The following is a 23,129-nucleotide window of genomic DNA, read 5'->3' as shown; positions in this document are numbered from 1 at the left end:
CAATATTCATTTTGACAAATTTAAAAAAATGGGACCGAGGATAAATTCTTTCCGAATCGCGATATGGTTCGCCGGTTGGTCCAAGTCCCAGCTCGTAGGGCATCATCCAGAGCCTTCCGTTGGTGCGGGTTTCTGCCCGCGTCCCTCCCACGTCCAGGTTCTCCGATTCCATCGCGGCGCGGCGGGACAAATTTCCAATCCCAAAACCATACTCCTTTGATGGCACTGGTTAGGCCGCAGTTCGTACTGTTCGGAGACTCCATCACCGAGCAGTCTCTCAGGCCCGGGGGTTGGGGCGCCGCTCTCGCCGACACCTACTCTCGAAAGGTCTCTCTCATACACTCTCTTCCCATAGCACTATCCCCTATCTTCTCACGTGCTGATGTGTTGTGTGATTGGAACGAGGGATCCGAATCGGATCCGAATCTTTTCTTCTCACCATTATTCTTATGTTCGTGTTTCATTCTCTCCCCTCTTTTTGTCGTGGCTCGTTCCATCTCATGGTTCTTTGCTGCGGATCTTGAAGAAACCCGGTTCTTGTTTCTTCCAACTCCTTTTCTTTGCGGGTTTGGTCTATATTAATGTCCAACTAACTTCTAATGTCCATATCTTTCACCTGATTCCTGCTTGAAACCCAAATTACAATGTCAAAGAATAAGAAGAAGAAAGAGGGCCCTGTTTAATGTATTTTACATCCTTGCATTAGTAACTTGAAAATCCATTCAACTTACTATCCTCTTTAGACTTCCATCTAAATCCATTCAAGGAATTTTCTTGTTACATATTCTGTATCTATACGTACTGTTGCTGGAAATTGGACCCGAGGGCGATCTTCGGTCGAAGAGAGGGAGCGACAAGTCCTCACAGGGGAGCGGCGATCCGTCGGCGGGCGGTGTCCTCCGTCCGGGTGCCTGCAGAAAAGCCGGTGGCCGGGTCTTCCGGCACCGGCCCTCCGACGCTCAAGTCAGAAGGGGGGCAAACTGTGTGGGAAGAAGAAGAACATTGCTTCTAGAGTGCGGAATCTCCAACCCCCCCTCTGAGGAGTAAGGGCCCCCTTTTATAGGGGGGTTGGTTTACCTGAGATGTGATGGGGCGAGGTCATTGTACGGCTTCGCATGTTGCTCAGATTGGCGCACGATCAGGTGAATCATTGCATTGATGTCGGAGGTGAGGTCGTCGTACGACTTGAGGTAGCACGCGATCGGGCGAATCATTGCATTGATGTCGGAGGTATGGCCGAGATCAGAGACTTATCATCGTTGATTGGACTCTGCTGGGCTTACTTGCCGTGGAGAGTTGCGGGTCCGTAGATAACAGGAGCCACGCGCATTAATGGTGGAGTAAGCCGGAGATCCGCATTAATTGTTGAGTGAACTGGGGGTTTGCAGGGGTCATGCGCAATAAATGCCGGGGCAGTGGCAGGACATGGCCCTCGGCCGGACCTCGGAGGGGTACGGCCGTAGTAGGTGGTTGACAAGAATAGACCTCGGGTGTCGGGAGTTTTCCGGGTCGGAGGTTCTGAGGTCGGATGTTCCGAGGTCGGACGCCGACTTCGGCTGTCCAAGGTCGGCGGTTGTGCGACTCCTTAGGGGTAATTGTGTCACTGGGAGAAAAAACCATATTCCCCCAACACTACCCCCGACTTCCGAGTTCGAGCGGCTTGCAGGCTCGGACGCGGGAAGTAGAGATTATTATCAAAGTTGGAGGGAATCACGTCCGCACCCTTACGCTTCTCGGAGCCTTTATGACGGAACCCGCGCCCTTTGGCGCTTCGAGGTTGCTTTATTTGGCGAGCTTATGATGGGGCTTGTATCTTTACGTTTTCCGAAGCAGCTGTAACGGGGGTGGCGCCTTTTGGATCTCCGAGATCGCTTCGTGCGGCGAACCCATGATGAGGGTCCCCGGGCCCGACGAGGCGGCGCCTCGATCTCGTGGTCGAGGCCCCCCTCATCAATGAGTATGCGGTTTCGTGCTTCAAAATGAACACGCGGCGTGATCTGAGGTCGGACGTTTCCGATCTCGTATTAGCAGATCATTGATCTGGGGAGGTGGAGGCTACATCGGTGCTCCACGTGTCCCGGAGTCTTATTAAATGAGGGGAGCGGGGGTGACGTCCGCTCGTCTTTCAAGGTGATCCGATTCTGCGGACCCATGATGAGGCCGCGAGATCCGATGGGACAGCGTTTCGATTTTGTACCCGATTTATCGATCCGGAGTGAATGTGGTGTCTCGACTTCTGAGGTCGACACGCGGTGCAATCCGGTCGGGGGATGGGAACCGATTCTGTCGATCTGGGCCGTCAGGCGGGTCTATATAAACCCCACGAGTCTGCCCTAAGAGTTCTATTTGGTTGCCTTGTATTTTTACCATCTTCTTCCTCGCTCCACCTTTCGACCAAATTTTGCCGACGGTGCCCGGAGCGATTTCCGTATGAAAGAAAAAATTCAGAGTTATTGTGAATCCATTCCAATCGAAGTTGAAGGAAGAATCGAATATTCAGTGATCAAATCATTCATTTCAGAGTTTGATAGATCTTTTGAAAAACTGATTAATCGGACGAGAATAAAGAGAGAGTCCCATTCTACATGTCAATACCGACAACAATGAAATTTAGATGTCCCGTAGGTTCCCACCCTGTACTTGCTAGGGTTCCTTTTCCTCTTCCCTCCTCTATTTTCAGTCTCATTTCATTCTTCTGTAAAATGGGTCTTGGTCTTGAGGAAGTAGGGTCGAGTCTGTCGGGAGAGGAGTTGGAGTTGATCCGCTCCCGGTTCTTCTTCCAGCCCGGGTTTCGTCTCGAAACTGCGGGACCGGAAGATAGGGTGACACGGCCGCCCCTAGGTCGGATCGCGGTTCATCGCGAGACGCTCCGGGCCGGCCTGCGGTTCCCTGTTCACGAGTTCGTGAACAACTTGCTGGTCGAGTACTATAATCGGGAACTTGCTGTGCGGTCCCAGCACAGCTTGCTCCGAACTCATGGAGGACTATAATCGGGTTCCTGTCCTTGTGTCTCGGGCATGGGATCCCGATCTCCGTGAGCGTCTTCCGTCGGTGTTTTCTGTTAAAGAAAAACCCGGCGGACGCAGAGTGGCTGTACTTCGCCTTTCGGGGCGGTATATCACTCTTTCATGGTGCCCCTTCCTCTATTCATGAGTGGAAGGAGAAATTTTTCTTCCTTGCGTCCGAGGTGCCGTGGGGGTTCAACCCGAGGTGGGGGCACCCTCGGTTGAAGGCTCTCAACAGGCTCTCCGAGCCCTCGGGGAGGGAGTTGAGGATCCTGGACTCCTTACGGGCCCTCGGAAAGGGGTACGACCTGACCGAGCTCCTACGGGAGGACGCCCTGGCGAGCGTGGGTCTGAGTTCGGCGCGCCCCGAGGGTAAGAGTAGTTGCATTGCCTTCTTTTTTTGTCTGTTCTTTCTTTTTACTAACATTGGTCTGACACTTAGGAGAATTTTTGACTTCAGATATTCCTCATATGCCGACCAGCAACGTATCGCTCTTCTCCCGCCTGAAGAGGCGGGAGGCCGAGGCCGGGGGGGCTGTTCCCCAGCCTTGGAAGAAGGCGAGGTCGGCCGGTGCTTCCACATCGGTCGGGACGAGAGGCCCAGAGGCGGGGGCCTCCGCAGCTGACCTGGGGCGGACGCGGGCCGCCAGTGATGTGGGCCCAGCGGCCCCTTCTTGTCCTGCCCCCATCGCCCAGCAGGAGGGGCCGGCCGTGATCCGATTGCGGCGCCCGGGGCCTGAGCCGACCCGGGGCCCCGACGCGAGCGGCCCCGAAATCTCGAGCTTGGGTGAGCCGAGCTCTTCCAGGGTTTTCCGGGAGGAGTCAGCTGAGCCGGACTCTCCAATCCTCGAGGGGAGCTCTGCCATCCACGACGCCGAAGTAGCGCGCGCCGTATTTCGGCGCGCAATGCTTCCAGCGGACCGGGCCGAATTCCGAAACTTGCCGCTGGAAGAGATTGTCGACGGTACTTATCGCAATACCGCTCGGGTAAGCCACTTTTCCGATGTTCCATAAACTACTGGTAAATATGTTATGTTTTTCAGCTCGTAATTGCTTTACCCTTTCCTTCTTGTAGCATATCCACGAAGTAGACACCCTGGTGTTCATTGCCCAAGGGTGTGAAGAAGACCCCCGGCGAGTCAGCCAGCAATTGGAGCTGGCTAAGAAGAAAATCGCCGAGTTGGGGGCAGCGCTGGCCGAGGCCGAGGCTCGGAGGGAGGCCACTGAGGCCGGGCGCCTAGCGATGGTCGAGGTGCTTGAGGAGGAAAGGGCTGCCCATTCGCTGGCAAAGTCGGCCCTGCGCGCCTCTGAGACGCGACTGGGGGAGGCCCAGTCCGAGATCGCCAGCCTCAAGTACGAGGGCGGGGTCTTCCGCCTCAAGATCGAACAACTTGAGGCCCGGGAGAAGAAGGCGCTCGAGCGAGCCGAGAATGCCGTGGAGCTCTTCAAGGAGTCGGAGGAGTTCCGCGACATGTTAGAGGAGGAAACCGTGGATGGGTTCCTCCGTGGCTTCGAGAACTTCCGGAGGCAGATGGCTCGGTTCTGCCCCCAATTCGACCTCTCCACGATTCGTCCGAGGATGAGGTTGGGCTGTGGCTCCGACGACGACGTTCCTGATGCCCTCGCGCCCGAGGAGGAGTCTACTGAGGCTGAGGCGGACTCAGTGACGCTGGCAGTGACGGAGGCTCCCCTTCGCGGAGTTATCGGGGATGCTCCTGAGGTGCCTGCCGAGGTCCCCGCCACAGGCGCCGAGCCCGCGACCGCTGAAGGCCCCCAGGTCGTCGCCATAGATGACCCGGAGGGCGACGCCGATGCTACTACCGCCCCTTAGGGCGTAGACTCTCTTTCTTCTTCTTTTTTTTTTTATTGTAGAAGAGGTCGGCCTTCAAAACTGTTGATCAGTCGTCCTCTAATTTTGTACTTAGCCTTTCGGCATTTTATTATTAATGAAAATATTTCCTTTCACCTCTCTGTGTTTACCTTTCTCCCTTTGTCTTTTTTGCTTGTGAACGAGGTCGGTACTTTTGCCGACTCTCGACTTTGTATCCGAGCCTTCGAGCTGCTTATTAATAAAGGCATGTTTTTTGGCCGTGTTTTGCCTTTCTTTCCTCTAACTTGTTTGAGTGTTCGAACTCCGATTACGCTAACTAGGGGGGCTCCGAGCTTAGATTTTAGGAAATTTCACCAAGTCTTGTAGCTCGGATCCGAAGATCGCGGGGGTCGCCGAGTTTAGTTCTTAGATTCTTGAGGCACCGGGTTCGGGCCTCTGGCCGCCAAGTGGGGCCGTGCTAAATTTGCACAGGCCACTACCTGGGGGTCTAGCCGAGCTTTTCGAGCTCGGCTTTTGGACCGTAGGTTTATAAAAGGATTAGCGTCGTCCCCCGAAGGGGAGCACGAGCCGCTAATCGAATTGTCGCTAGGGCTTTCATAGTCATCTCCCTCGGAGCCTGCCGAGGTTTCGGTAGGCGGGGTCGGAACCCATGGAGAACATTTCGGCCTTCTTGAGCTCGATTAGTATGCCCACGGTCGAGGTTATTTTCATAGCTCGACATCGGAGTCTACGTATGGGAGCCGAGTTAGGCCCTAGTTTGCGAAGACTTGCATAAGTCGTTATGAAGGTTCAACAGACGGGAGTATGCATAATGCTGATGGGAGGTCAGTCTTAAACCGACTCATAAGAGTAGTCCAACTTTGGCCAAAATAAGGTCTCGACTTGGACTGAGATTTCGCTAGCAGCGCGTAGATAAAATATGACAAGGAGAGTGTCGAGTTGGATGTACCTTTTGCATTCCCAGAGTTGTACTCCACAGAGCAGAGTGGGTTGCTCCCTTTCCTCGTCGACTTTCGAAGTCATTCTTTGACTTGTTGGGGGGGGGGTTCGAGCCTCTTACGGACCCGATGACGCCCGCCGAAGTTGAGAAGATCTGGGAAGACTTTATTGATCCACGGCTCTTCCCGAGGTCGAGGGAGTTTGGGACTCTACGGTCGAACCTCGGGGCGTCCCGACCTTGGTCGAGGAATCTTATGTCAGGTCGGTGGTTCTGGGAACACTCTGCCGACCTGCGATACATCCCGAGGTCGAGGGAGTTTGGGACTCTACGGTCGAACCTCGGGGCGTCCCGACCTTGGTCGAGGAATCTTATGTCAGGTCGGTGGTTCTGGGAACACTCTGCCGAGCTGCGATACATCCCGAGGTCGAGGGAGTTTGGGACTTTACGGTCGATCCTCGGGGCATCCCGACCTTAGTCGAGGGATCGTTCGTCAGGTCGATGGGTCTGGGCACGCTCTATCGACCTGCGATACATTCCGAGGTCGAGGGAGTTTGGGACTCTACGGTCGATCCTCGGGGCATCCCGACCTTAGTCGAGGGATCGTTCGTCAGGTCGATGGGTCTGGGCACGCTCTATCGACCTGCGACGCTTTCCGAGGTCGAGGGAGTTTGGGACTCTACGGTCGATCCTCGGGGCATCCCGACCTTAGTCGAGGAATCGTTCGCCAGGTCGATGGGTCTGGGCACGCTCTGTCGACCTGCGACACTTTCCGAGGTCGAGGGAGTTTGGGACTCTACGGTCGACCCTCGGGGCATCCCGACCTTAGTCGAGGAATCGTTCGCTAGGTCGATGGGTCTGGGCACGCTCTGTCGACCTGCGACGCTTCCCGAGGTCGAGAAAGTTTGGGACTCTACGGTCGACCCTCGGGGCATCCCGACCTTAGTCGAGGAATCTTGCGCCAAGTCGATATTTCATCGTCCTGCGATACTTTCCGAGGTCGAGGGAGTTTGAAACTCTACGGTCGAGCCTCGAGGCATTCCGATTTTAGTCGAGGAATATGAGGATCACAGATGACCCGACATTAGAAGAGAACTATAATCATTGAAATGGGCGAATTATTTGTAGAAAAGAGATCGAATTCATATTCCTGGTTGCCTTGAACCCCTGTGGGCTTCATTGGTAGTACATCCGTAGATTCTCGGAGTTCCAGCTTCGCGGAATCAGAGTCCCCTCTAGGGACTTCAATTTGTATGCTCCGGGTCGTTGTACTCGGGCGATCTGGTACGGCCCTTCCCAATTTGGGGCGAGCTTTCCTTGCTCGGTCGGTTGAGAAGCCTCGGCTCTCCTGAGGACGAGGTCCCCTACCTTGAAGAGCTTGGGCTTGACTCTGGAGTTGTAGTATTGGGCCGTCCTCTGTTGATATCTCGCCATACGGACCCGGGCGACCTCTTGGGTCTCTTCAACAAGGTCCAAGTTGTTCCTGAGCCGGGAAGAATTGGTGTTGGGGTCGTAATGCTCCACCCTTGAAGAAGGGAGGTCAATTTCCAGCGGGATGACAGCTTCAGTGCCGTATGCGAGGTTGAAGGGGGTCTCTCCCGTGGGCAGTCGGAACGTAGTCCGGTACGCCCAGAGGACGTTGTATAAGTCCTCGACCTACTGTCCTTTGGACCGATCAAGCCTAGCCTTGAGTCCTTGCAAAATGGTACGGTTAGTTACCTCAGTTTTCCCGTTTGTCTGGGAATGGGCGACCGAGGTGAAGCGGTGGTCAATGCCGAGCTCAGAGCAAAATTCTCTGAAGTGGACATTGTCGAACTGCCGGCCATTGTCGGATATAAGGATACGGGGTAGTCCGAATCTGCAAATTATGGACTTCCACACGAAGTCCCGCATCTTTTGCTCGGTGATCCGGGCTACAGGTTCGGCTTCGACCCATTTGGTGAAGTAGTCGATTGAGACGACCCGAAATTTTCTTTGCCCGGTGGCCGAGGGAAAGGGCCCTAGAATGTCGATCCCCCATTGGGCAAACGGCCAGGGGGCGATGATGGAAGTCAGCAGGGCCGAAGGTCGGCGTTGGATGTTAGCGTTCCGTTGACACCGGTCGCACTTCCGGACGAAATCCGTCGCATCTTTCTGGAGCGTGGGCCAGTAATATCCTTGCCGCAGGATCTTATGGGCTAATACCCGACCCCCCAGGTGATTTCCGCAGATTCCTTCATGGACCTCTCAGAGGGCATAGTCCGCCTCAGAGGGGCGGAGGCATCTGAGAAGAGGAGAAGTAAATGATCGACGATAGAGTCTGTTTTCATACAAGACATATCGGGGAGCTTGGCGCTTGATTCGGCGAGCCTCTGTCTCGTCATGGGGTAGGGTTCCGTCCTGGAGGTAGCAGACGAATCCGTCGATCCAGCTTGGCTCAAAGTCGATGCACATGGTGGGCTCGGGCTCCTCCATGCTGGGCGTCCGAAGGTACTCGAGCGTTGTCCCCTGGGGAAGCTCGCTCATGCGGGAGGTCGCCAGTTTGGACAACTGGTCTGCCCTGAGATTCTCCGCTCTGGGAACGTGCTGAATACTGAAAGAGTTCAAGGTAGACGTGAGTTCCCGCACTTTTTGGAGATATTTCTGCATGGATGGCTCTTTTGCTTCGAAGTCTCCCTGGATCTGGCTTACTATCAGCTGGGAATCACTGAAGGCCGTCAGGTCTTCCACTTTCAGTTCCTTTGCCAACTTGAGCCCGGCGATGAGAGCCTCATACTCAGCCTCGTTGTTCGAGGCCGGGAACTCGAGGCGCAAGGCTTGCTCGGCCACCACCCCGTCTGGACTGGTGAGGATGAGTCCGGCTCCGCTACCCCCCAAAGTCGAAGACCCGTCCGAGTGTAAAACCCATGGTAGCCTTGGGGCTTCCTTTATGGATACGGATGACAGCTCGGGGTCGTCCGGCAGGGTGCACTCTACGATGAAGTCGGCGAGTATTTGAGCTTTAATAGCCGGCCTGGGCCGATATTCGAGGTCAAATTCCCCGAGTTCGACCGCCCATTTGGCGATTCTCCCCGCACGATCCGACCTTTGCAGTATTTGCTTCATAGGCTGGTCAGTCAGTATGGTTATTGTGTGGGCTTGGAAATAAGGACGGAGTCTTCGAGCTGAAGTAATGAGAGCAAAGATCGTCTTTTCAAGTTTGGAGTATCGGGTCTCAGCATCTCTGAGGACCCGGCTGATGTAGTAGACCGGCTTTTGGAGCTTGCCCTCTTCCCGGATGAGGACTGAGCTCACTGCAACTGGAGAGACGGCCAGATACAAGTAAAGGACTTCATCCCTCTGCGGTTTGGTGAGCAGCGGGGGAGAGGCCAAAAGGCTTCTGAGCTCTTCGAAGGCCTGCTGGCATTCTTCTGACCATTGAAAATTCTTTGGCCGCTTGAGGATCTTGAAGAATGGGAGGCAGCGTTCGGCCGATCGGGAGACAAACCTCCCCAATGCGGCAACCCGCCCGGTAAGCCGCTGCACCTCCTTGACTGTCCTCGGGGGCGTCATTTCTTGCAGCGCTCGGATTTTCTCAGGGTTGGCTTCAATTCCGCGCTGGGTCACTATGAAACCCAGAAACTTGCCCGAGGTGACTCCGAACGCGCACTTCGCTGGGTTGAGCTTCATTCGGTATCTCCTGAGCTTGGAGAATGTTTCGTTGAGGTCAGCTACATGGTGCTCCGCCGCTCGGCTCTTCACCAGCATGTCGTCCACGTAAACTTCCATATTTCGGCCGATCTGGTCTTTAAAAATTTGGCTGACCAGCCTCTGATAGGTGGCTCCAGCGTTCTTTAGGCCGAAGGGCATGACCTTGTAACAATAGGTGCCCTTGTCGGTGATGAAGGCCGTCTTCTCTTCGTCTTCTGGCGCCATTCGGATTTGATTGTATCCTGAAAAGGCATCCATAAAAGTCAGCAGTTGGTGTCCCGAGGTGGAATCGACGAGTTGGTCAATGCTTGGGAGGAGGAAGCTATCTTTTGGGCAGGCCTTGTTCAGGTCAGTGTAGTCCACGCACATGCGCCATTTTCCGTTAGCCTTCTTTACGAGGACTACGTTGGCGAGCCAGTCTGGGTAGGAGACCTCCCGGATAAAGCCGGCTCCGAGGAGTTTATCCACCTCCTCGGCCGCAGCTCGTTGTCGTTCCGGGGCGGAGCCCCTTTTCTTCTGCTTTACAGGTCTGCTGGTTGGCTTCACCTGGAGTCGGTGGACCATGACCTCAGGGTCAATTTCCGGTACGTCCGTAGGCGACCAGGCAAAGACATCAGCATTGTCCCGCAGGAAGCTAACGAGGTGATCCCTCTCGCAGGCGCCAAGGCCGGAGCCGACCTGCACAGTTAGCTCGGAAAAATTTTCTTGCAGTGGAACTTGAACAAGAAGCTCACCAGGCTCTACTTGCTTCTTCCAAAGGGTGTCCCTCGCATCCAGGGTTTCTATGGGTAGTGAGGGGCCTGTTGGCTGAATCGGCGCCTCGGTCGGTTGCCTTACTCTGTGGGCCGCCATGTAGCACTGCTTGGCAACCAACTGGTCCCCGCGAACCTCGCGTACTCCTCGGCCGGTGGGGAACCGCATGAGCAGATGGCGGGTTGAAACCACGGCACGAAGGGCGTTTAGCCCTGGCCGCCCAAGGATGGCGTTGTAGACTGAGGGCAGACGGACCACAAGGAAGTCCGTTCTCACAGTGCTTTCTCGGGGAGCGAGGCCAACTGTGACAAGGAAGCTGGCCTCACCTTCAACTGGGACCGAGTCTCCGGTGAACCCAACCAGTGGGGCATTAATTTTCCGGAGATGTCCTTCTGGCAACCCCATTTTTTGGTAGGCATGATAGTACAAAACGTTAGCTGAACTTCCATTGTCAACTAGGACACGTTTTACATCAAACTTATTTACAATCATGGAGATGACCACAACATCATCATGGGGGGTCTCAACCCCTTCCAAGTCCTCGTCCGAGAACGAGATGACTTCATCAGCACGCAGGCGCTTCGGGGGGGCTCCCTGGGCTGCTGCTCCTGCCGAGACTCCTCCGATCATATTGATGGTGCCGGCGATGGGCCTGTTGTCGTTCGGGTTTTCGGGCAGCGTGGCGTTTTCCGCCGGCCTCCTTTCCTCGCGTCGGTTCCTCACGAACCGGTTGAGTACTCTCCGGCGGATGAGCGCCTCTGTCTCGTCCCGGAGCTGAAAGCAATCCTCTGTGTCGTGCCCACGGTCTCGGTGGAAGCGGCAGTACTTCCTGGGATTGCGGGGAACTCCCGTATCCCGCATAGGAGGCGGGGGTCGGAAGAAATTCCGACCCTCGATTTCCATCAAGATCTCGGCCCGGGGGGCATTGACAGGTGTGTAATTCTCGTACCTCCCTGGGTACGTCCGGGGCCGTGGTGGAGATCTTGGTCGAGGTGGGGTCCTCCGCTGAGCTCGCCCCTGCTGCCGAGGGGGGCTCCTCAGGCGAGGGAGGTTCTTCTCTCGACGGGGGGATCGGCTTCTCTGTCGGCCGCGCTCCTCGCGGCGTTTCTTCTGTTTTCTTGAGGCGGGCTCAATCGCACCCCGCCTGGAGGCAACTGCCTCCTCGGCCTTGGCATACTTCCGGGCTCGGGCCAGCATTTCGGGGAAGTCGGCCGGGAAGCTCTTCTCAATGGAGAAGAGGAATCGGTAGGAGCGAACCCCAGTCTTCAGAGCCGACATGGCTAACGACTGGTCTAGCTCGCGAACTTCCCACGTGGCGGCAGTAAAGCGGTCCAGATACTCCTTGAGGGATTCCCCCTCCTTCTGCTTGATGTCCAGAAGGGAGTCTGACGTTCGTCGTTGTCGCCGGCTGGCGGCAAAATTGGTGGCGAACTGCCTGCCGAGTTGCTCAAAGGAGGATACCGTGTTCGGCTTTAGTCCAGAAAACCAAAGCCGAGCGGTCCCTCGAAGAGTCGCTGGGAAGGCCTTGCAAAGTACGGCTTCCGAAGATCCTTGCAGAGCCATGAGGGCTCGGTAACTCTCCAAATGGTCGAGGGGGTCGGTAATTCCGCTATAGGGCTCCACCTGAGGCATTTTGAACCTCGCGGGGACCGGCTCGTCCTCGATCTGGCAGGAAAAGGGGGATTTGGTAGTGAACTCGAAGTCTCCCTCCTGCCTTGCCTTCCTACTGTGGAGCGCTGCGATCTGGCGCTCCAAGTGCTCAACTTTCCTGTCGAGCTCCCCAACCCGTGGGATTGTCGCCGTGGTCTGCTCCGGCTCACGGTGGTCTGGAGCTGACTCAGCCTCAGAGGGTTGGGGTCTTCTGTTGAGATCTTCCCCCGGTAGCTCTCTCTGGGGGGAAGTCCGCTCTTCGTTGTTGGCTCTGGAGGAGCCATGCAAATTTTGGCCTGGGAAGACCGGGCCGTTGGGAGGACATTCCGGCAGGACCTGGGCCTGCGGGGGGAGCGTTGGTAAGGCCTCCTCGCGCCGCAGGCCTTGAACGGCGGCGGCCAGGGCCTGGACTTGCTGTACCAGGGCATCAAACTGTTCTGGTTGGACCTGAGGAACCGGGTCAGCCGGAGTAGGCGAATTCTGGACGGAATGTCTAGAATTCTGTGGGGGACGCCGGGAGATGTTGGAGGCTCCCTTGCTTCTCAACTTCATGATCGCTACTCGGGTTGCTGGAAATTGGACCCGAGGGCGATCTTCGGTCGAAGAGAGGGAGTGACAAGTCCTCACAGGGGAGCGGCGATCCGTCGGCGGGCGGTGTCCTCCGTCCGGGTGCCTGCAGAAAAGCCGGTGGCCGGGTCTTCCGGCGCCGGCCCTCCGACGCTCAAGTCAGAAGGGGGGCAAACTGTGTGGGAAGAAGAAGAACATTGCTTCTAGAGTGCGGAATCTCCAACCCCCCCTCTGAGGAGTAAGGGCCCCCTTTTATAGAGGGGTTGGTTTACCTGAGATGTGATGGGACGAGGTCATTGTACGGCTCGGCATGTTGCTCAGATTGGCGCACGATCAGGTGAATCATTGCATTGATGTCAGAGGTGAGGTCGTCGTACGACCCGAGGTAGCACGCGATCGGGCGAATCATTGCATTGATGTCGGAGGTATGGCTGAGATCAGAGACTTATCATCGTTGATTGGACTCTGCTGGGCTGACTTGCCGTGGAGAGTTGCGGGTCCGTAGATAACAGGAGCCACGCGCATTAATGGTGGAGTAAGCCGGAGATCCGCATTAATTGTTGAGTGAACTGGGGGTTTGCACGGGTCATGCGCAATAAATGCCGGGGCAGTGGCAGGACATGGCCCTCGGCCGGACCTCGGAGGGGTACGGCCGTAGTAGGTGGTTGACAAGAGTAGACCTCGGGTGTCGGGAGTTTTCCGGGTCGGAGGTTCTGAGGTCGGATGTTCCGAGGTCGGACGCCGACTTCGGCTGTCCAAGGTCGGCGGTTGTGCGACTCCTTAGGGGTAATTGTGTCACTGGGGGAAAAAACCATATTCCCCCAACACGTACTATCCTCTTTTCTTGATTTTGGCCATACTTTTTCCTCCTCCTCCTTTGCCTAATGTTTCCTTCATCTCTGTAGCATACTGTTTCGAGGCATATACTGCCGACGAAACTGCAAGAACATGGAAATTATTCTGCGGAAAGAAGAAAAATCATCACAAGACCCTTTTAGATGCCTTCAGCATCTTTTAGTTTGACACTAATAAGTTGATATGATGAAGTAGGGGTTAAAAAAATTTGTTGCTTGGTTTAAGTTAAACAAGGGGAGATGGTATGCCATGGATATTGGAGAAGAGAGGTTTTGACGGAGACAAGAGAATGTAACTAAATTCCTCGTGGCCAAAATATAGCCTTGATGTCTGTAGAACTTCCGCAGTCCAGATCACAACCATTATATCTTTTAAAATTTCATAAGACTCAAAACAGGACGCTTTTGAAGAGTCAATATATCTCCTTTACTCCGAATAAAAGTTCTTGTTTTACCACTGAAAAAGGAAGGATTATGTTCTAACACGAGCCCTTCAAAACCAGCTATTTGTTTTCATAGTTTCTAAATACCCTCATCTTTTCTCATGATCACAAACATAATAAGTATTCCCTTCATAGTAGTTTTACAATTGTACGATCTCAGACAACAATCCACTTTGTTCTCCATTTGGGTCAACTGCTAAACTTGCTCCATGATGGTCACTCTTTAGTTCGATCCTTCTTGAACATACTGGCCGCGACAAGGTTCTTATCTGTTCAAAATTTCAACTCTGTATATTGCTTCGTCTTTGTTTGAACTTTCACTTAGGCCTTCATGTTTCTGGGGTTCACGCAACATTTCGAAGCACATATTTACTTGGCCATTTCAATTGATGCCTAACTATGAAGCATAAACACAGATATAAGATGGATTATGCTCCTCTAAAGAGGAGAGGGTATTAGTTACCAAAAAAAAGAGGAGAGAGTATCCTCTCAATTCCAAAGTCAATAAAAGGGCATTCAAATCAAAGATCCACATTATTGATCATGATCTTTAATGATATATATCACGACCAACATTGTAGATCTTTAAGTTGGATGCTCCATTATTGATTTTGGAGTCGAGACAAATAAATACCCTCTCCCTCGAGAAGAGCATAGTCATCTCTTTTTAAATATATCTATTGTTATGTATACATATATGCATACATGCACACATGCATATGTATGTATACATACATACACACACACATGGGTTATATGTGTACACACACACATAGGTCCATGTATGTATGTACGTAAAAAGCATCCAAACAGCAATTTAGAATATCAAAACAACATAGTCCATACTTCATACATCAACTTCTACATGATTGCCATTCAGTTATCATTCAAATCTATAGAATTTATTCCATATTTCATATTTCAATATTAATGTCATAGACTTAAAAAAAACGAAAACATCCTCCACTGCATATTTGAAAGTGGCATGGAAGTATTTGGATTGTAGAGTTTATCCAAGAAGTCTCCGGATTGTTTTTTCAATTTTTGAAAAACAAGATACTTGACACAAGTATCAAATGCATATCCAAATGTGATGCATGCCCAAAGCGGTCATGCATGTGATTTGACATATCTGTGCTTTCTAGGTGCTTGACATTCTTTTATCTTCTAGTCAAAGTTAAATTTCACATACTCTTTCGCTGGTCTCACTAATCCAATTCACTACACCAAAGGAATATGAATGGTGTATGTCACTTTTTCTGTATTTTTGACAGAATCCCAGTTCAAATGGAAGTATATTGGTTTTCACCTTTTTTTTTTTTTTGGGGGGGGGGGGGGGGGTGTTAATGTTTTCTTTTGTTCTTTATATGTGAAAGTTGCTTTCTTCAGGGACACAATTTAAGCTTATAACACCATGACTATATGTTGTTTTTTCCTCTTTCCTTATCATTGCTTATGTGGCTTTGTTTTTCTTAATTCTAGGCAGATATAGTTGTTAGAGGTTATGGTGGGTATAACACGAGATGGGCTTTGTTTTTACTTGATCACCTCTTTCCTCTGGTAAGGTTCGAGCCAATTTGCAATAGATCTATTACCATTATGCCTGTTTCTTTGAGTTAAATACATAGATATACTTAAATACAAACATGTATATGTATATATATATGTGTGTGTGTATGTATATGTATATATATGTATATCTACACATAAATGCAGATGATTTGTTTTTCTTTTTTTACTTTTCTCCTTGACGTGTCAAATATTTCTATGCTATTATATCGTGCAAGTGCTGTAATTAAACAGTTTCCACAACTCGTCAAACTTCTTTTAACTGGGCTAGATTTGGCCTCATTGCTTGTCTATGCCATAGATGGAAACTTTCCTTTCCTTTCATTGCTTGTCTATGCTATTATATCAAATTTAAATCTTTTTGGTCTGCGCACCATTTGCATCATTTAGTTGAGCTTCTAGGCTACCCTCTTATGTCTATATTGTGTTGATGATCCATATATACAATCACATACTTGCATTCCCAAATTGATAAACATTATCTTGATATTTGTGTAACTTTCTAGTTCAATATCTCTATGCTGCTGTTCCTTTTGCATATCATCATTATTATATAGAAATTCTGATTGATTCTTTTTCTGATTTATTAATTCATCTTAAATGACAATGCAAAGTTCACTCTTTCTTTCTCCTCAGAGCTGTCCAACACCTCCTGTTGCTGCAACTATATTTTTTGGCGCTAATGATGCAGCCCTCCTGGGAAGATCAAATCAACGACAGCATGTGCCTGTTGAAGAGTACAAAGAGAATCTCAGAAAAATTGTTGATCATCTAAAGGTTATAAGTTATAGGTTTTTTATATTAAAATGTCTATAGGTTTTATGTCTAAGAGTTTAACTCTTGGACTTTGCTGGTTCATGTCAGGCAGGTATTGGCACGCAGCAATAAGTTGGTATGGTGTAGTGTCAACACACTGGCACAGCTTGTGTTTTCCAGGACAACTTGTGCTGTGTGTCAGCATGGCATGGCATGTACATGCTACCACTGGCTAGCACATCCCAGGATAGAGAAATTTAAATCCTTCATATACATGCATTTATATGAATATATGTATGTATGTGTTTATCTATGTATACATATACATATCTATGTACATGTATATGTATGTATGTACAGAGAGACTACTCTCCTTTCTGAAGGCTCAATCCTATGAAACTAAAATTAAAAATAGACATTCTGAATGAACGATCCACACTGTTCACTATGATCTAGATCATCAAAAATATGTATAAAGTAGTAATCATGTGTTGGAGATGATTTGCCCATGTATTAACTCGGTAAGAAAAACTATTTTAATGGCTTGATATTCAACACTAACATCTTCTCTGGGGCTTCTGGCCCTCCATTTATAAGAAGATCAATCTATCAATTAAAGCTGATGATACAGCTTCTCTGACCCTCAAGTGCTGTTTCAGGTCTCTTCCACTATCTTTTTTCCTTCACTGGTTTTTATCTATGATTGGCAGCATATAAGTACTAAAAATGACCAGAAAGCCAAATATTATATCCTTCAGCTTAGCATTATAAATTCGCTTTCGTTATTTGTCCAGATCAAGGTTCAGTTTAAGTTCTTTGACATACCACCACTTACCATCCATGTTTCTATTGAGGAAAATCCAATGTCAAGGGGCCTTAATTTAATTTATGATTTGGATTAAAGAATGTCGCTTTACATCGATTAACTATATCCTGATAGATAGCAAGTTACACTCATCTCAAGCTACTCTGGTACAATTTCCATGATTTGTGTATAGGATATGAATTCTCAAGTATCTTCAAATAGATTTCACAACAAAGGATGGCTACGTTAGCTGTTTTGGAAAATTACAAGTACTAGTCATTGTTAGTGTTGTCTCATCTTGCATGAAAAATCCTAAGAAGATGTTACATGAGTGGATAAAGGACATGTTTGACCTAAAAAAATGTTGGCCTGTTTGTTTCTTGAAAAAATTATGTCGAAGCCTTGAAGGCATTATGTGCATTCTAGAATAAGTTGTTGCTGTTATTGCAGTCTAGATATTCCTTTCTAATTCTAGAAGTATTATGGAATGCTGCATTCTCAAAGTATAGAGCCCAGCTGTAACCAGTATTATTTTGGAGATCATAGCCTGGTAAATTTAAGAGTTTTTTTTTCTTTTTTTCTCCAGTTAGGATATAATCAAGAAATTTTTCCTTTTTTTTCTGCTATTGAATTCTCGGCATGATTGCCCTCCTAATTTCTTAATTTAGATGCTTTTGCATGTTTTTCTCAAATCTTAATTTATATTTGCACTCTTTTGTATAGATGCATAAATTCCAACCTGGTATCATCTCATGCACTATGTGATCTTCCAGGAAAGTTTATCCAACATGCTGGTGGTATTAATCACTCCACCTCCTGTCGATGAGGATGGACGGAAAGAATATGCACGGTTTGATGTCTTCCCCTTCCATTTTCATACCATAGGGATTTGTGATATTTCTCATATTAGATTTGGTCCCTGTTAACTGATTGACTAAACAATATACTGTAATTAAAATTCCCTTGCAAGGACCAGTATTCAAATGAGTATGACCCAGAAATTATAACAGTATTTTCCAAACTGCAATTAGATTTTATGAAATAGAAATACCAACTTCTAATGGTTAATTAACTATTTGTAAAGCATTTAAGTATCTTAAATTTTTAGGTTCAAAACTATGATGTTGAAAAAGTTTTCTTGTGGAGCCTCCATTCATTTTTCATCAAAGTTAGGTCACAAAGGTTTACAAAATGCTTGTTTGGGTTTAAAAAATGCTGTTGAACATTTGAACACCTATTCGAGTCAGCTCATGACACATTATCTGGTTAGTTATTTCCTGAAATAAAGCTGCCTTTTTTTTCTTAAGATCTGTATATGGTGAGAAGGCTGCGACACTACCAGAAAGGACAAATGAGATGACTGGCGTCTATGCAAGGCAGTGTGTTCAGTTGGCTCAAGAGTTGCATATTCCTTGCATTAACTTATGGTCGCAGATGCAAGAAACTTCGGGATGGCAGAAAAAGTTCCTCAGGTGAGTTGGTCTTACAGACTAACTTTGAAAGGTTTGACTAGTAAGGTGGTTAGGGTGGCTTATGATTTTCAGTAGGTTGGTCTGCAATATTATAGCATATGTGTTAAAACTAGCATGACTGCAATAATATTACCTTTTATCTGTACCGATTGCTTCTACAAAAGGAACTTCTCTTTGTTTTATGTATGGTGAAAGGATCATGGTACTTTCTTTTGGTGTCTATGTATGTCTTACGATTTTTCAGCATCTCTGATGTACTTATGCGTTATTCCAAGCTTTGCATGTTGTTTACTGCAATATGTCTTCATATATTGTTTACATGAAAGTCCTCCTGGTAGAATTTGAACCACATTCCTATTAATGCAAAACACATTGAGACCAAATAATTTAGAAAGGCATACTGTTAATTTTTACGATTTAAAGTACTTAGACGACTGCCTAGAACTCTGATGAAAACTTTTGCATCAAAAGTGACCAAAAAATCAGAAAGTTTTTGATGCTAAGAAAGCACCCACATTTTAAATGCTAAACTACACAAGTTTTAAGATGTCTATATTATTATAGCAGCTTGAATTTTTGTTAAGAAAATGCCTTTATTCCTAACAACCCATGCTGTACGACACACAGATTTGCTCTTATCCATACCAGGAGCTAATTACTTGTGTTCTACCAAAGCATGATTACTCTACCATAGCATTATGACTCTACCATACAATATACATGCCTGCATGCATGAAAATACATGCATAGGTTTTGTACATGTGCAAATTGTGTATGCATGTGTCCATCTTTCTGTATATAATGCCAATGCCCAAGTTGAGGCTTTCTACACCATTAGTCAAATATGTAGGTGAAAGAAAAAAGTTAAATACACTCCTTACAGGATAGATATACTCTCTGTCCTCCCTCTTGCACAGACATGCACACGAGCGAGGAACAAGAAATGTGGATCAAACTAAAAATGAAAGTATATTCACTAATACACAGGAATGTAAAAAAGAAAAGCATATAATTAGTTGATGGAACCATATGTCTCACATGCCATGCTAAGTATGTGTCTTCATGCCTGGAGAGATGAGCTGCAATTCTTTTTGGGGGCCGGGCTCAAATCCTACCAGTGCAACATGAGCATTATGCCATTTAATCTTTACTTGACACCATTAGTCATGATCAGCAATATTCTAATGCCTAAGATCCAAAATCAGAAGTTTTGAGGTTTTTTAAGATTTGCATTAAGCGCCACTGAGGTGGTAGCCCAATGGGAGCGTGGCCTTACTTCCAACTAAGTGGTTCCGAGTTCGAAACGCACGGACGTCGATTAAATTGTGGGGACCGGATGCTCCCAGCTCGGACACGGGGTCTGGAAGGGCATATCGCTCTGTTGGTAGCCTCGATGGTGCCAGGTGTGACGTACTCACACGTGGTATTCGTACCGGAGCCGAGAGGGGTAACCGAACCGGGCCCACAGGTGGGGAGGGTATGAGTAAAACCTGCCGGGGTGCCCAATACACGGTCATTTCTGCCTGCATCGAACATTCTCCTGGCGGAGTGGGGGCCCAGTGGGGGCTGCTACGTGGGGGTGGGCTTATCCCTTCCTCCCCCCTTTCCCTTTTATTTACCAAAAAAAGGATTTGCATTAAGCCATAAGAGAATTGACAGTTCTTGGTACCAAGTCTTATGGATAGTCTTTTGTCTATGCGTCATGTGTGCTGACCTTGTAAACTTTTTAGTCCTTGCAACGTTTATATGGCTCCATAGATATTTCATATATTTCAGTGCAAGCAAAACAGATCTCAAGATCAAGATCTCTAACTTTATTCTTTCTGACTTTGTGAGAAAACAAACCTTGGCATCAAAAATATTTTAGATACCTTCATTTTCCCTGTGATGGCTTGCATCTGCCAGCAGAAGACAGTGGTGTTGTTTTATATATAATGAAAGGACAGGGATACTTTCTTTTGGAGTTGTTTCGGTTAATTTAACTTGAGTTATCCCTTCATGCATGCATATATATGTTTGTGTATATGTATGCATGGTCTATGTTTTTCAGCGTATCTGGTGTATCTATACTTTATTGTAGGCTTTATATTATCTCTTATTGCATTGTATTTTCATATACTATTTATGCTACAGTCCTATGGTAGGATTTGAAACAGATTCTTATTGCTGCAAAATACATGGGGGCTGTCTAAATTATAAAGGCACACTGTTAATTACAATCTCCAGTATTTAAACTGCCTACAACTTCAATGTAAATTTATGCGTTTTTTTATGCTAAAAACACATTTTGAATACTAGCATATACAAGTTTAAAATGTCTAGGTTATACTAGACAGTTGAATTTTTGTTAAGAGAATGCCTTTAGTTGTAACAACCTATGCCTATATGAAATAAAAGTTTGCTATCATCCATTTTTGCCAGGAGCTAATTACTTGTGCTCTCTAACCAAAGCAACATAACTCTACACTATAATAGACGTACCCACATGCTTGCTGAGTACATGCATAGAAATGTATGTAGATGTGTAATGGCGTATGCATATATGTATCTTTCGATATATAATGCCAGTGCATAAGTTGAGGCTGCTACAGTGATCGTCTGTCAAATTTCTAGGTTGAAGAAAAAGAGTTAAAATACACTCTTACAGGTTTGATGTACTCTCTCTAACGCCTGTGCATGCACGTGCACACACGCATACACATGTGAGAAACAAGAAATGTGAATCCACTAAAAGTGAGTATATTTATTAATATACATATATAGAAAGAAGAAAAACATATTATTGGTTGATGGGAGCATCAATCGTAAATTCCATGCTCTCATTTATGTATGTGTGCGCACCTGTACGCGCACGTGCACAGAGAGAGAGTGCGCGCACGCACACAGAGAATTAGTTAGTTAAGCTGTAATCCTCTTGGGCAGGGTCCAAATCCTGCAATATTATCAGTGTGCCACTTAATCTGTACTTAACACCATAAGTGATGGCTAACAATATCTTCATGCCTAAAATCCAAAATGAGGTGTTCTGTTTTTTTTGTTCTTTTTTTGCATGAGGCCATCAGAGAATTGCCAGTTTTTGATACCAAGACATGCATAGTTTTTCATCGACGCGTCATGCATGCAGACCTAATAAAGCAGATCTCAAGTCACAATCACTAACTTTATTCTTTCTGTCTTTGTGATAAACAAACGATGCCTGGCATCTAAAGTATTTTACGCAACTTCATTTTCGCAGTGATGGCTTGCATCTGACAGCAGAAGGCAATAATGTTATTTACAAAGAAGTCCTGCAAGTATTCAACAATGCTCATCTCTCTGTTGAAGAGATGCCTTATGATTTCCCTCATCATTCTGAGATTAATGGGGATCAACCTGAAAAGGTGTTCCAACAGAAAATCTAAATGTTCGCTTGCCTTTCTGTTCTGTGAAATTCCTGAGCTACTTTAAACTTCCTTAGATCCTTTAGGCAGACTGTTACTGTGAGATATTATTGCCTAAATTGCTTGATTCTATTGTTCTTGGTCATTATATTTCTTGGAAGTACAGTATGTTTGACATGCCTTTGGTCTTTGCGCCCGTCTCCTCCATCAGATGTTCCTGTTCTTTCTCTGGAAATAGAATAGATGTATATTCATGATTTGCCGCTGTCATGCTAAATTACTGCCCCCACTTTTCTAGATTTGATATTTTGTTTTTTCCTTGTATAAAGATTAAGCTAACAAGTCCGGTGAATTACACAGTTTTAACTCACACAACGCGAACCAGTATTATTTAAACCCACCATGTAAATTGTTAGTCATATTTGAAGACATCTGAGATTATTGGTTGTCCATTTGATTTGTTTGTTCAAAAAGAGCTTTTTATTCAATTTTTAAAAAGATGTTTCTATTTGTCCATAGCAGCATTAAACGGAAATGCTAGGTTAACAAGTATTCATAAAGCCAACCACAATATGCGAGGCAAAGTTTGATGGCTACGGCCGTTGTAAGAAGAAATTCTTTCGCTGTTGCTGCTGCTTGTTTTGTCCGTAAGTATGCGTTCAAGCATTCAAGCACACGTTCATATGCAGTCTATTTGAATGCAATTGTAAATTACCCTTACCTCCCTCATGTAATCAAATAAAAGAAATTGACTGATCTTTAAAATACAAGAAGATTGTGAAGTGATCCATTCAGGAGATCTCATTGATGACTTTGTTGTGAATTTTGAAATCCCTGACAAACCAAACTGAGAGACAGTTTTAAGTGGCCTTAAATGGAGCAGAGGAGTTCAATTGAACGCTTTAGTAGGCATGCTATTCGAAGGGGGTTCGCGTATCAACTGTTCAAGTCCAACCTGTAGAAGGTGGCAGAAAGAAGCACGGATCCTTTGCATGGCTAGTACATATCTGCAAGGGTGATTAGGGTGTTAAAGACCCTCAAGGTCAATAAGTTTGTTAGTGTGCATACATGTAGCTGATCTGGAAGCAGGAGCGACCCAATGTATTTGGGGGCCTAAGGCTATTTTGTCTTTGAGACATTTCCTGCAGTAGGTCGGCCTAAGGCAAACTCACAGGAGGAGCCTTTTTTCTTTCCATTTTGTCTTTGAGGCTTTTTCTGCAGTGGGCCTTCTTTGGGCCGAGGCCTTAGGCAACCGTCTCAGTCGCCTAAGAGTTAGGCCGGCTCTGTCTAGAAGAGATAACCGGCAATGCAATTGCTCCCTTATATGTAAGGAGGTCAGGCAGCAAGTGCTTGATGATGCGAGGTTCAGATCCAATCAGATTCAAGCTATGCTACAATCTACTTTGGGTGTCAATACAGGCTACTAGAAGACCTACCC

The 23,129-nt window shown here is 47.7% G+C and overlaps 1 protein-coding gene across 2 annotated transcripts; it reads left to right on the top strand.

The window, feature by feature from the left end:
• Window positions 1-35: 35 nt before the first annotated feature.
• On the top strand, window positions 36-21,868 carry LOC103723536 (SGNH hydrolase-type esterase superfamily protein). 2 transcript variants are annotated; one of them, XM_088711324.2, is made up of 6 exons: window positions 36-327; window positions 15,192-15,269; window positions 15,915-16,055; window positions 17,613-17,689; window positions 18,147-18,311; window positions 21,547-21,868. In XM_088711324.2, the coding sequence occupies exons 1-6, from the start codon at window positions 64-66 to the stop codon at window positions 21,710-21,712; spliced, it is 891 nt and encodes a 296-aa protein (XP_088567450.2). In that variant the 5' UTR covers window positions 36-63; the 3' UTR covers window positions 21,713-21,868. The 2 variants fall into 2 exon arrangements, with proteins under 2 accessions (XP_088567450.2, XP_088567451.2); XM_088711325.2 differs by lacking the exon at window positions 15,192-15,269 and having other exon boundaries at window positions 60-327.
• The last annotated feature ends 1,261 nt before the right edge of the window (window positions 21,869-23,129 follow it).

The sequence above is a fragment of the Phoenix dactylifera genome, chromosome 15 (assembly GCF_051530095.1).
Source record: "Phoenix dactylifera cultivar Ajwa chromosome 15, Ajwa_hap1_PhDact_Kaust_v1.1, whole genome shotgun sequence".
Taxonomy (NCBI): domain Eukaryota; kingdom Viridiplantae; phylum Streptophyta; class Magnoliopsida; order Arecales; family Arecaceae; genus Phoenix; species Phoenix dactylifera.
Note: the sequence above shows the minus strand (reverse complement) of the source record. Positions and strands in the feature narration are given on the sequence as shown.